The sequence below is a fragment of the Cervus elaphus genome, chromosome 13 (assembly GCF_910594005.1).
Source record: "Cervus elaphus chromosome 13, mCerEla1.1, whole genome shotgun sequence".
NCBI lineage: Eukaryota > Metazoa > Chordata > Mammalia > Artiodactyla > Cervidae > Cervus > Cervus elaphus.
The window spans coordinates 25091731-25105220 of NC_057827.1; the positions used below are offsets into that span (position 1 = coordinate 25091731).

Genomic DNA, 13490 nt, shown 5'->3' on the forward strand with positions numbered 1-13490 from the left:
ATGGAGGGGCCTGGGAGTCTTCGCACGCTGGCGTGCCAGGCCGCGCATGCGTTGAGGGCGCCACGACCCCGCGATGGCCCCGGTAGAGTTTGGGGAAGTCGCGCGGTGCGTCCGCCTCACCTACAGTAGGTGCCGGGGGTGACGGCCGTGGCGGCCTTGGGCGGAGTCTGGTAAAGAGCACCGGGGGAGTGTTTGGAGCCGGGGTAACCGAGAAAGCTCGTGGCTCGCTGAGTGGCCCGTGGCGGTCGGCTACCCTCTCTGCCTAGCGAGGGCTTTTCCACCCGGACGTTGCCATTCGTCACCTGCCGTACTAGTTGCAACCCTCATGCCACGTCTGCAGAAATAACCATAACCTTGCTGCCTGTTGAGGCTGTTTATTGAGGGCCCACTGAGTCCCGAGCGCTGTGCATAATTAGCTTCAATTCTTACATCTCTGCAAGGTGAGTTACCGTTTTCCAAAGGGGGAAATACAAAGGCTCACTGCAGTTCGGTGACTTTGTGTGTGTGTGTGTGCGCGCGCGCGCGTGTGCTTAGTCGTGTCCGACTCTTTGCGGCCCCATGGACTGTAGCCTGCCAGGGTCCTCTGTCCATGGGTATTCTCTAGGCAAGAATACTGGAGTGGGTTACCATACCCTCCTCTAGGGGATCTTCCAGCCTAGGTATGGAACCCACCAAGTCTAGAGACTTGTCTAGACGAGCTTTTAAAAAGCGGTGGCTCCATTCTAAGGCCCTTTTCAAGGATCCCCACTGCTGTACTCTCCCCAGCCTGCATGCTGCCCTGTGACCTGCACCCAGACTGCATGCTGGGGGAGTAGGAATTGAAACTGAACTATTTGCTCTTGTCCCCGCTCAGCCCCTAAGACAGTGCTTGACACGTGCATGGTACCGTCTCAGTTTGTATTGGATGCATGCATGAATGAGTATCCTGAAAGGTAGGGGTTACAAACTACTGAATGGAGGTGGTAGTGAGATTCGTTATTTTTTATTGTTGTTTTCTACTTTAATACGGTATAACAGACAAAATATAGTTCTTGATTCTTTTAATTCATTCCACTAGCTTATCTTTGTAAAGTCTAAATATGAGCATGTCAGTCTGTTAAAAGCCATTAAGGAGTTAAATACCCAAACCAACCCCCTGTAATTCAACTTCAACCTCTCTTTATCTGTCTGCCAGTCTCCTCAGGCTTTCTGGGTTTCAGCCACTATGGGTTCTCCGTTCCTCCTCCATCTTATTCTCAGGGAATCCTTCCCTGATTTCCTACACTAGATTAAGAATCTGTATTACACTCACAGAGGATCCGGTGCTTTCCTTGACAGCATTTGTCATATTTGCCATCTATATTTACATGTGTGATGATTGAATTAATGTCTTTTTCTCCCACTAGACTGCAAGCTCCATGAGGAGCAGTGGGAATCATGATTTTCAGACACAAGCTGTGGCAGTTGTTGAGTGAATGCTTTTGCTGAGTAACTGTAATTTTCCCAGCACTCAATAATGATAAGGTGATCATTGGAGAATGACTTAGTTAGACTCGTATCAACCTGTGAGTCCCACCACTGTAGAAATATTACCTTCCAGAAAGTAGAGGCTACAGAGCAGTGGGAACACCAAAGCCAGTCAAAGCGACTGGAGTGTAGTCTCTTGAGAATAGACTCCTGTCCAAGAAAGAGTTGGTCTTCAGTTCACAAAAGGCAACGAACAAGAATCCGCCTGCAATGCAGGAGACCCCGGTTTGATTTCTGCGTCAGATGATCCCCTGGAGAAGGGATAGGCTACTCACTCCAGTATTCTTGGGCTTCCCTGGTGACTCAGCTAGTAAAGAATCCGCCTTCAATGCAGGAGATGTGGGTTCGAGCCCTGGGTTGGGAAGATCCCCTGGAGAAGGGAACGGCTACACACCCCAGTATTCTGGCCTGGAGAATTCCATGGACTGTATAGTCCATGGGGTTGCAAGTTGAACACGACTGAGCAACTTTCATTTTCTTTCAATGAACAAGAAGCTGTCATTGTGTCTCCTGTGCTAGGCTAAGAAGACAGAGCACCAACCGGTGAGTGCACATCCTTGGACTTCAGGATGAGACTGCATCTTTTCATGGTGAAGGTGTGGAGCGCCCCTCCATAGTGGCCAGCTGTGATGTAGATTGCTCAGCCACCTCACTTGACTTTGAACCCTTCCTCATTGAACAGTTTTTTGATTATAATTTTGCTTCCTGGTAAATTTCTGTACGGAGGAAGGTCTATAGCAACCAACCACCAAGAACATTTTGTGCTCTTTGCCATGTTTCTCACTATAAATTATTAAATCAGCATTCTGAGTCATCTAGCAGTCCCTGGTGAGCTTGGTTAAAATATGAGCTTCCTGTGTTCAATGAACCCTTGATAACAGTGATAAAACTGAGTGGCTGATTTAAAAATAGCTCCTAGTGTTTGTTTTCCAAGATATTTCTTTCCCTACTTGTCATATTATTTCCCTCTTCCTCTTTCCCTTGAGACATTAGATGGTATGGCCACCAAGGTGTGTTTGAGGTGATGGTGATTTAATTGCTAAGTCAGATCCGACTGTTTGTGACCCCATGAGCTGTAGCCTGCCAGGCTCCTCTGTCCATGGGATATCCCAGGCAAGAATACTGGAGTGGGTTGCTATTTCCTTCAGGGGATCTTCCTGACCCAGGGATTGAACCTCGGTTTCCTGCTTGCTTCCCTAAGCCACCAGGGAAACCCATGTCTGAGGTGGTACTGTTTGATCTGAGATTTAAATGAGACAGGCATGTTAAGACAATCTGGGAGAAGGGTATTTTAGACTGAAAGAACAGAAAGCACCAAAGCCTTGAGCAGGAACAGGTTTAGGAAGAGTGAGGAGCAGAGTAGGCAAGGGGAAGAGTGGTCTAAGAGGAGGTGAGGAGGAGGCACAGCTAAGCCTTGAGAGCCCAGAGCCCATGGTGCGGAAATGGGTTTTGTTTTAGGGGCTCAAGGTCACATCATCCCTAGTGAATAGAAGACTCAGAATTCAAACATCTCGTCAGCCTCCAAAATCAGATCTCTCACCTTCCTGCCAAGATGATACCCACCACACAGGCTTGTTGTGAGGGTCACCTACGTAAACTTGGAAAGACCCCAGCCCATGCCTGGCATAGGAGAGACATGGGACCTGTGTTCCCTTCCTCCTGGTTTTCCTATGAAGGTTCAGTCCTGTCACATGCTCACTATGATTTGTTATTCTGAAGTATTCCTCTTTATTTCTAGGTATTGTTTTTTGCCTCTTAGTTCACTTGAATATCTTCCCTGGTGGCTCAGATGGTAAAGAGTCTGCCTGCAGTGTGGGAGACCCGGGTTCCATCCCTGGGTTGGGAAGATTCCCCTGGAGAAGGAAATGGAAACCCACTCCAGTTTTCTTGGAGCCTGGAGAATCCCAAGGACTTAGGATCCTGGCCGGCTACAGTCCATGGGGTCGAAAAGAGTCAAACACAACTGAGCGACTTCAATTCTTTCTTTCTATTCTTTCACTTGAATATCAGTACAACCAGACCCACTTTCTATTGGTTCTGTTGACTGATATGTCTTTACTCATATTTTTAGTCTTTTGGTACCATTTTGGCCCTGGGTCCTTGGTCTTAGCCCTTGGGTCTTAATGTTATTCTAAATTTCTGTCTAGCCCAGACTTCAACCTTGACCTCCAGGTTTGACTGTTCAGCTGCCTACACCACTTGTCTTGAATGCCCAGGCGATATCTCAAACTCAGTAATGAAAACTGAACTCTTGATCTCTCCCTTCCTCTAGTCACCTATTCCCGCCCGCACCCCATCTCCACCCTCTCTATCTCTGTAAATGCCACTGCAGGGCCTGGTTCCTGAAGCTGAGTCACTCCCAGTTCTTCCTTTTCCTTCAGTGGCCATAGTCAGCATGTCAGCAGGCCCTGTTGGTTCTGTCTTTAAAACATGACCCATATCCCCAACTCCTCCTAACTCTGTTGCCATCTGTGTTGTCCAGTCACCTCACTGCTCACCTGGCCACCAGAGTGGCCTCCAGAGTGGTCTCTGCTTCCCCTTTGCTCCCCTACAATCCACTTTCCGCATAACAGTTAGAAAAAAGTTTGTAAAATATCAGATAGTCCTGGACTTCCTGGGTTCAATCCTTGGTCAGAGAAGTTCCACATACTGTGTGGTGTGGCCAAAAAATAAAATACCAGATGGTCCTTATGAACCTACCAGTGATGTCTTACTCCATTTAGAATAGAATCCAAGTTCCTGTCCATGATGCATAAGGCCCTGCAGCTAATCTGACCTCTGCCTTCATCAAGCTTCACTGATTGGGGAGGTCCTCTCCCCTTTGTCAGCCATACCCCAGTAACATTGCCTTCTTTCTGTTCCTAGAACAGGCCAACCAGCTGCCTGCAAGACTCGTGGCCTCGGACTTCTAGTTTCTTTTGCCTGGAGTACACTCAGCTCTTCCTTGTAGGCCTCATCTTATCCTTCCTGTCTTAGTTCAGCTGGCACATCCCTCTTACAGAAGTGGGATGCCCTGATCCCACCGCTTAGTCACCCCCTGTTTTATGACTTGTTTCCCACAAGATGCTGTCACCACAGGTAGTTAATATTTTCCTTTTGCTTATCACCTAACTTCATCCCAGGATGTAAGTTCCATGAGGATATGGACTTGGTTCTCCTTATTTGCTACCATGTCTTCATTGCCTCATACACAGCAGTTACTTCCTAAATACTTTGATTTTGTGGCTCAGCAGAACATGGACCAGGTTGCACAGAAGAGGTGTCCCTAGAATGTCAACAGTGGGGTTGAAGTGGGTTGATTCTGAATGAATGAATGAGCAACACTTAAGTGAATGTCATTGAGTCGCTCAATCATGTCCAACTCTTTGCAGCCCTGTGGGCTGCAGCATGCCAGGCTTCCCGGTCCTTCACTATCTCCTGGAGTTTTTTAAAATGCATGTCCATTGAGCCAGTGATGCCATCCTGCTTAGGTTTAATTCAGCAAATTGTTGGATTTCTTAAATCTATTTTGAGAATCACTTAAATTGTTTTGAATTGTGGCAAAATACACATAACGTGAAATTTACCATCTTGACATTTTAAAAATTGGGTTAAAAAGTAACATAAACTTTAAAACCTTAACCATTTCCGAGTGTATAGTTCAGTAGTATTAAGTATATTCACATTATTTGGTAGCCCAGTCTCCAGAACTTTTTTCTTCTTGCAAAACTGAAACTCTGTGCCCATTAAACAACAAACGGTTTCTCATTTCCCCTTCCCCCCAACCCTTGGGAACCACTGTTCTACTTTCTGTCTCTATGAATTTGAGCTTTTTTTTTTTAAGTTAATTTACTTATTTGGTTGCACTGTGTCTTAGTTGTGGCATGTGGGATCTACTTCCCCAACCAGGGATCCAGCCTGGGCATCCTGCATTGGGAGTGCAATGTTGCCGCCACTGGACCACCAGGGAAATCCCAGAATTTGAGCACTTTAGGTACCTTATATAAGCGAAATCATAAATAACTTGTCCTTTGGTAACTGGCTAATTTCAGTTAGCATAAAGTCCTCAACATTCATTCATATTGTAGCCTGTGTTGGCACTGCCTTCTTTATAAGGCTGAATAACATTCCATTGCCTGTATAGGCCACCTCTTGTTTATCGACTTATCTATTGGTGGATACTTAAGTTGCTTCCACCTCTTGGCTACTGTGAATAATACTGCTATGAACACGGGTGTATAAATACCTCTTTGAGACCCTGCTTTCAGTTCTTTTGGATATACCCCCAGGAATGGAACTGCTGCATCACATAGTAATTTTATTTTTATTTTTTTGAAGAGCCTCTCTACTGTTTTCCATCTGTATCACTTTACATTCCCACCAATAGTGCCTAAGGGGTCCAATTTCTGCATATCCTTGCCAACACCTGTTATTTTCTGTTTTTGATAGTAGCCATCCTAAAGAATGTCAAGTGGTATCTTATTGTGATTTTGATTTTATTTCCTTACTTAGTGATGTTGAGCATCTTTTCATATGCTTGTTGGCTATTTGTGTATCTTTGGAGAAGTGTCCTAGACTCACTTTTAATAGAAAAATTTAAGACTTTATATTTTACTTATGCTTAGTAAATTATGCATAAATTATGCATAAATTTTTATGCTTAGTAAATTATAAAATTTAAGCTCAAGTTTTTAAAAAAATGTTTATTGTGGTAAAAAATGCAGAAGTCTTACCATCTTAACCATCTCTTAAGTGTGCAGTTCAGTAGTATTACCATCTTAGCCATCTCTAAGTGTACAGTTCAGTACTGTTACCACCATCTTAACCATCTCTGAGTATACAGTTCAGTATTGTTACCATCTTAACCATCTCTGAGCATACAGTTTAGTAGTATTAAGTATATTCACATTATTGTGTTGCCAATCTCTGGAATATTTTCACCTTACAAAACTGAAACTCTATACCCATTAAACTCAGCTTGACTTTTAACAAAACATTGTTTTTCTGTTTTATTAATGTAAAGTTTCTGGACCAGCAGAGCTGAGGGTACCTAAGCTTGTGCTGAGGTGACTCTACTGAGGTAAGCTTCCTTCTGAAGTCCCCTCTGGGCCAACAGCAGGTCATGTCCCTGACCCCTTGGGTCCCCTGGGCTTCAGGGACCCAGTAGAGAGGAAGACTGACACCTATTTCCACCTTAAAGGATTGGCCCTGGGCACTCACGATTGGCCATCCTCACGCAGGTGGTTGTATGCATGGCCATTTGGAATTACTACACAACAGTGGACAAGCTATTCCCATAAAAGGAGTAGTAAGCTTTGAAGCCGTGGCCACTCTCAGGCACTGGAACACTGGTGCAGTCTTCTGGAGGGCAGTTTGCCGGACTGTGTACTGAAAGCCTGAGCCATGAGCCTCTTCTGAACCCGTGGCCAACTAAGATTTTATTTTAAATGAAAATAAAAGCATCTGCAAAGATAGATGCACATGTCCATCACAATATTGTGTATGGTAGTAAGAAGTCAGAAAAACCTAAATGTACAAGAGTTAAAATCAGTTAAAAAAGAAACAAGTTCCAGGACTTCCCTGGTAATCCAGTGGTTAAGACTCTGTGCTCCCAATGCAGGGGGCATGGGTTTGATCCCTGGTTGGGGAACTAAGATCCTGCACGCCTCATGGCATGGCCAAAAAAAAAATCAAGATCTATCTACATATGAATATGAGGCTACATATATAAATTGTGATTTTTCCCTGGGCGTTGGAATAAGTGTTGTAATTTATCTGTATTTCTTTCTCCACTAAGAAAGTTTATTCATTATGTGTAATTTTTAGAAAGAGAAAGAATTTGATTTGTATCTTTAATTCAGCAAAAATGTATGCTAACCTGCAGGTGATAGAATTATGAGTGATTTCTGTGTTTTCAAAATATTTTACCAAAAGCATATATTACTTTTGTAATCAGAACAAAGAGTAAAGTTTATTTAAAAATTAAAATAGGGGAGTTCCCTGGTGGGCTAGTGGTTAGGATTCTGGGCTTTCACCGCCATGGCCCAGGTTCAGTCCCTGCTCGAGGAACTGATCCTGCAAGCTGAGTGGTGCAGCCAAATAAATTAATAAATAATACAAATAAAAATCTCACATGCCACAACTAAGATGGAAAACCACTTGTGCTGCAGCTAGGACCCCCCACAGCCAAATAAGTAAAATACTTTGTGTGTGTTAGTCGCTCAGTTGTGTCCGACTCTTTGCAACCCCATGGACTGTAGCCCACCAGGCTCTCCTCTCCATGGAATTCTCAGGCAAGAATATTGGAGTGGGTTGCCATTTCCTTCTCCAAGATATATTTCTGCCCCAGGGATGGAACCCAGGTCTCCTGCATTGCAGGCAGACTCTTTACCATCTGAGCCACCAGGGAGATCCCCAAAAAATATTAAAAAAAAAAAAATACATAAGTAAAATATAGTGAGTTTATTATTAAAAAAAAATAAAATCTTTAGAAATGGGATAGCATCATGTATTTTTCACCTTATGATTGTTTCAGGTCAGCCCCATGGCTATTCCACGTGCTTCAAATGAAACTTCCTATTTGCTGCCTCCAAACAAGGAAGACTGGGAAGGGCATGGCATTCCTGACTTTGTCTATGGGCAGGAGGAACTCGTGATGGAAGGGGTTCAGTGGCCAAGGGGCGCGCTCAGCCTCCTGAACACGCCACCACTGTCTCACTTTGACTCTGCCCTCTGCTCGGCCTGGAGGCAGCGGATGGAGCTGGGGCTTTTCCGCTACCCACTGGGGGCGCTGCCAACCCAAACCCTGCCTGGGACCGTGGGTTTTGTGGCTCAGCTGAACGTGGAGCGAGGTGTGCAGAGAAGGCGCCCCCAGAACATCAAGAGCGTGAGGCAGGAGTTTGACCCTGAACAGTTTAACTTCAACCAGATCCGGCCGGGAGAGGTCCTTTTCCGTCTGCACGGGAAGCGGGATTGCCCCGGCACTGTCCAGCAAGAGGACATCCTGGTGGTGATCAACGTCAGCCCCTTGGAGTGGGGCCACGTGCTGCTGGTGCCCGAACCTGCCCGAGGGCTCCCCCAGCGCCTGCTGCCCGGGGCACTGCGGGCTGGGGTCGAGGCTGTGCTGCTGAGCTCACACCCAGGCTTCCGCGTGGGCTTCAACAGCCTGGGCGGCCTGGCCTCGGTGAACCACCTCCACCTGCATGGCTACTACCTGGCCCACCGGCTGCCCGTGGAGGGGGCCCCCAGTGAACCCCTGGACCCTCGGGGCCGTCTGCATGTGCTCCAGGCCCTCCCAGCTCCGGGCTTCCTCTTTTACACCAGTAGGCCAGGGCCTGACTTGGAAGCCTTGGTAAGCAGGGTGTGTCGGGCCACTGACTACCTGACTGACTGTGACATTGCGCATAACTTGTTTGTCACCCGGGGGGCCCCACCTGGAAAGACATCATCTTCCTCAGCTCTCTCGGGAGTCCGGGTCATTCTGTGGCCCCGGAAGCCCAGCTTTGGGATAAAGGAAGGTGAGGCATTCAACGTTGCCCTCTGTGAGCTGGCTGGGCACCTCCCGGTCAAAACGGCCCAGGACTTCAGCAGCCTGACCGAGGCGGCAGCTCTGGCCCTCATCAGAGAATGTCTGCTGCCCCCAGCCCAGGCAGAAGACGTGCAGGCGGCGCTGGTGGCCTTGATAGGCCAGGAGGAACAGTAATCCTCCCAGCAGTATTTATTCTTAACTGATCTGGAGAACTGTCCATCGTGGTGCTGTGGGCGCATTCATGAATGCCTTCTCACTGCTTTCAGCATAAGGGGAGGGATAAAGAACTGGTAAGTGGTCTCTTTAAAGAGGGAGATTGTTGGAATAAATGGCATGAATGAGCCCTCTTGGATGTATCTGCCGCTTTTCACCTTGCTTCTTGGACAAGTCCCAGGGATGTCAAACCTGTTACTAAGAAGGGAGTATGTACAGGAGTTACACGCTCCTGACTCTGTATGCTGACTTTTCTTTAAGTGTTAGCAAAGTAATAGTTTATCACTTGTTCTATCTTGCCTCTGCTGGTCCTGCCTGTGCCCACCACGCAGCTGTGTTTCTTCATTCTGCTCCTGTATTCATCCCCTCCATCCATATACTGTATTTGTAGGACATATTTTGCCTACCTGGGCACCTCAAATTTTCCTCCAGCCCCAGTGCTGAGCTAAGTGTTCTTCACATACATTATTTCATGTGAGAACAAGGTGTCTTCACAACTTGAGCGTTGCAGGTCCTTTTAATAGCTGCATTTAGCAGCTATTGAAGAGATGGAGGCTGAGAGAAGTTTAGTAACCCATCCAAGGTCATGTAGCTCAAAAGTAGTGGAGTCAGGATGGCAACACAGGCAGTCAAGACACCATGAAGCTGAGCTGGGGCTGTGCACCTGTGACCATCATTTTAATAAAGTCTTCTTGAGATGAGGCAGAATACGCATCACAATCCATTTCATAAGAAAGTTTAACTGAAACTCCTCTGAACATTTTGGTCACCCTCAATATGCCTGTTTTTGGCAACTGCACTAATTTTAGCTCAGTGCCTCTCTCTACAAGCCTTTGCAAATACAGGCTCTAGAAAGATCACTTTATTTTGCTTGCTTACTCTCTGAAGGGAGTGCAGTGACCATTATAGCAAAGTGGACTTTGAGTGCCTAAGGTGGTAGGTCCAAATACCAGGATTTCCCTAGCTTTCCCTTAGGACTGATATTCAGAGGAAGGCCTTCTTCTGGCCCCAAATAAATCTTTACACAAAAATTAAAAGGTTTTCTTTATGGTTGTACTTCTTAGCCATGTGTACTTTGTGAATGATCAAGAAAGGGATTTATGGAAGCCTTCTCTAAGGTTAAATATGGAACATTTAGGAGCTGCTTTGTACCCAGGGCCCTGGGCTTTGAGCACAGTAGGAAGGTAAGAAGGGGTGATCCAGCTCAGGACCTCTCCACCTCTTTGCTTGCTTTTTGTTTGTTTGTATGTTTGTTTCTTGCTTTTTGATGGAGGGTCTCTTGTCCTAAGGGTGTTGGACTTGAGCTAATGGGAAACCTTGAAGAGTTTTAAATTGAGGGGTAACCAATTTGCATTTTAGCTGTGATGGATGGATGAATGAAGGAGGGAAGACGGAATCCAATTAAGATCCTGCTGAATGCTGGCAATTCAGACAAGCAATGATGATAGTTCAGGTACTAGAACAAAATATTTGTCTAAAAAGTGAGAAAAGTGCACATCCTGCAAGGCAAGGGACTCCAAAAGATTTAAGAAGGAGGTAATAGAGTATCATATACTGAAGGAGGATCCAGAAATCTAGGAATCAGGAAATGTCCATGTCTTTTTAAAGGAGAGACATTTTTAAAGTGTCCTTTAGATGTAGGCACATGGTATAATCTTAAAGTGACAAATTTGGGCTGAGTTTGGCGGAGGTAGCAATCAGAAGTCAGAGTGGGTGCACCTCAGGAAGAGATGGTGATGGTGAAGGAACAGTCTGATGAGCACCTGAAGGGCATGTGTGCTAATCACGGCTGTCCCTCCCGAGTGCTGAGACCATCCAAAATGTGGTTACTAAAAACATTGAAGGAAGGCAAGCAGATATTCGTCCCGAACACTGAGTTGGCCTAATTTCAGGGGTTTGCCCTGCAGGTTCAGGAAAGGATGGGGGTGGGACTTTTGTGAACTGGTGTGAAAAAAGAAGGATAAGTCCTGTCATGCACTGGGTCAGCTGTGGCAAGAATCCACTCTTGAGTGCAGTGTGCCTGATTGCGTTTCCACTGCTTGCTCCAGGAGCAAGGAGGAGGTCCCAGAGGCCCAGCAACACCTGGGAAAGAGCAGGAGCTGGCCGAAGGGCCATCATGGGCTACCAGCTGAGTCTAGCACTGGGCCGATAGGTCTTCAGCTCTATTTTTCAAAGTGAAGGTACCCCTAGTGCTCCCAGCGATCTCCTGTCACAAAGAAAGCTCAGGTCACAGCCAGCTCAGCTCCTGCACCCCAGAGTGCTGTATGGAGTGATGTTGGATGAGGGGCTTATCAGCAAACCTAACATTGCACAGCCCCCCCCCCCCACCCCAGACCCCAAACCTAGTGGAAAACATCCCATTCTGTAGTGGATTGTTCTGTCCTTAAGGAACATCCCCTTAGAACACCACAAAGGTCCTTACCCCCATCCTTCTCCCCTCAGATTCTAACAGGATGGAGCTGAATACCTGGAAGACCAGTGAATCAGAGGAAGGCTACAGTGAAGAAGAGGAATCTGAGGAGTGTGTAAAAGGGGAAGCTGCTATCCCTTCTAATGTTTTTCAGCAGGCACTCTCAAAGGCTGACTACAATACATTTAGGAACAGAGTTCCTTTATACACTGTAGCCAAGAAAATACCAAAGAAAATCATAACCCCAGCTGAGCCAGATGTCTTAGAAGTTGGGAGGAGAAAGAGAAGGCAGAAACAGAGGTAACTGTCCCCTGGACCCCCTCACTTGCCCGGCTCGAGAGTAACCCTCTACCCTTCTGCATTTGGGCGTGGAATCCAAAGTTTTCCCTTTCGCCTGGGAAAGAGGACAGGAAATACAAGAGATCATTAGCCTTGTGGTACAACAAAATCCAGAACCATTTGGGCTGGCTTAATTTAGAATTTCAGCATATTTATATCATCCTGGTCTTTCCCAGGTGGTACTACTGGTAATGAACCAGTCTGCCAATGCAGGAAACATGGGTTTGAGCCCTGAGTCGGGAACACCCACTCGAGGAGAACAGGGCAACCCACTCCAGTATTCTTGCCTGGAGAAGCCCAGGGAAAGAGGAGCCTGGAGGGCTACAGTCCATAATGTTGCAAAAGAGTTGGACATGACTGAAGCCACTTAACACGCACGGTCTTTCCTTTAAGTGGCTTCTAGATAAAATCTGTGGGCTCTCTCTTCATCTGGATGTCTGGTACCACAGGGTCCTTTTCCCTCACTCCCTGATTTCTGCTCTTCCTCCATTCCAGAACCCTGGCCATCAGTCTGACCAACTGCAAGTATGAGAGAAGCACCTAGCTCATCACTCAAATGACTGGGCATCAGAGGATATTTAGGGTTGCAGTTTTTACTCTGAAGATGGTTCTCGCAATTTGCTCCTAGCCCCTGGATCTCGTTCAGTTCAGTTCAGTCCAGTTCAGTCACTCAGTCGAGTCTGACTCTTTGTGACTCCATGGATTGCATAATGCCAGGCTTCCCTGTCTATCACCAAGTGCTGGAGCTTACTCAAACTCGTGTCCATCGAGTCAGTGATGCCATCCAACCATCTCATCCTCTGTCGTCCCCTTCTCCTCCCGCCTTCAATCTTTCCCAGCATCAGGGTCTTTTTCAGTGAGTCAGTCCTTTAAATCAGGTGGCCAAAGTATTGGAGTTTCAGCCTCAGGATCAGTCCTTCCAGTGAATATTCAGGACTGATTTCCTTTAGGGTTAACTGGTTTGATCTCCTTGCAGTCCAAGGGACTCGAAAGAGTCTTCTCCAACACTACAGTTCAAAAGCATCAATTCGTTAGGCTGACTTACAATGTTATGCCCGATGTCCGAATCCCCGAGTGGGAAGAGAGGCCTCCAAGACAATGCAACTTGCAAAAAGGGAAGTTTATTGCTGACTCGAGTCAGGGCTCCTGCCGCATCCAACGCAGTGGTGCGGGGTCAGAGAGCCCCGAGCCCAAGCTGTTACACAAATTTATAGGGTGAGCATAAGCAGTTGGTAGCTGGCATAAGCTTAAGCTGGCTTAACCAGGCAAACATGGTTACATGTTTGCAAAGCAATTTTATTGGTCCAAACTTTTGCGGGCTTTTTTTCAAACTTGGGCGTTCACAGGCTTTTCAGCTTTCCCCTGATAGGTTCCCTTTTTCTTACTGGGTGCATGTTGATTGGCTGGCTCCAGGTGGCCTGATGGGGGTAGGGAATCTTACCATTTCGGGGGAAACCGAAACTTAGGTCCGGGCCGCCTGTCATGGTGTTAGCCCTGGCAGCCTCACATTCCCCC

At 46.6% G+C, this 13490-nt stretch overlaps 1 protein-coding gene across 6 annotated transcripts; it reads left to right on the plus strand.

The window, feature by feature from the left end:
• The first annotated feature begins 16 nt into the window (after positions 1-16).
• On the plus strand, positions 17-12736 carry GDPGP1 (GDP-D-glucose phosphorylase 1). Of its 6 annotated transcripts, none has more exons than XR_006344394.1 (6): positions 17-440; positions 2026-2049; positions 6509-6565; positions 8021-10679; positions 11669-11936; positions 12471-12736. XR_006344394.1 is itself a non-coding variant. In XM_043921599.1 (3 exons), exon 3 carries the CDS (start codon positions 8030-8032, stop codon positions 9185-9187), a length of 1158 nt encoding a protein of 385 aa, XP_043777534.1. In that variant the 5' UTR covers positions 17-440; positions 6509-6565; positions 8021-8029; the 3' UTR covers positions 9188-11641. The 6 variants fall into 6 exon arrangements, 1 of the variants encoding a protein (XP_043777534.1); XR_006344393.1 differs by lacking the exon at positions 2026-2049 and having other exon boundaries at positions 8021-9303; positions 10586-10679; XR_006344391.1 differs by lacking the exon at positions 2026-2049.
• Positions 12737-13490: the final 754 nt, after the last annotated feature.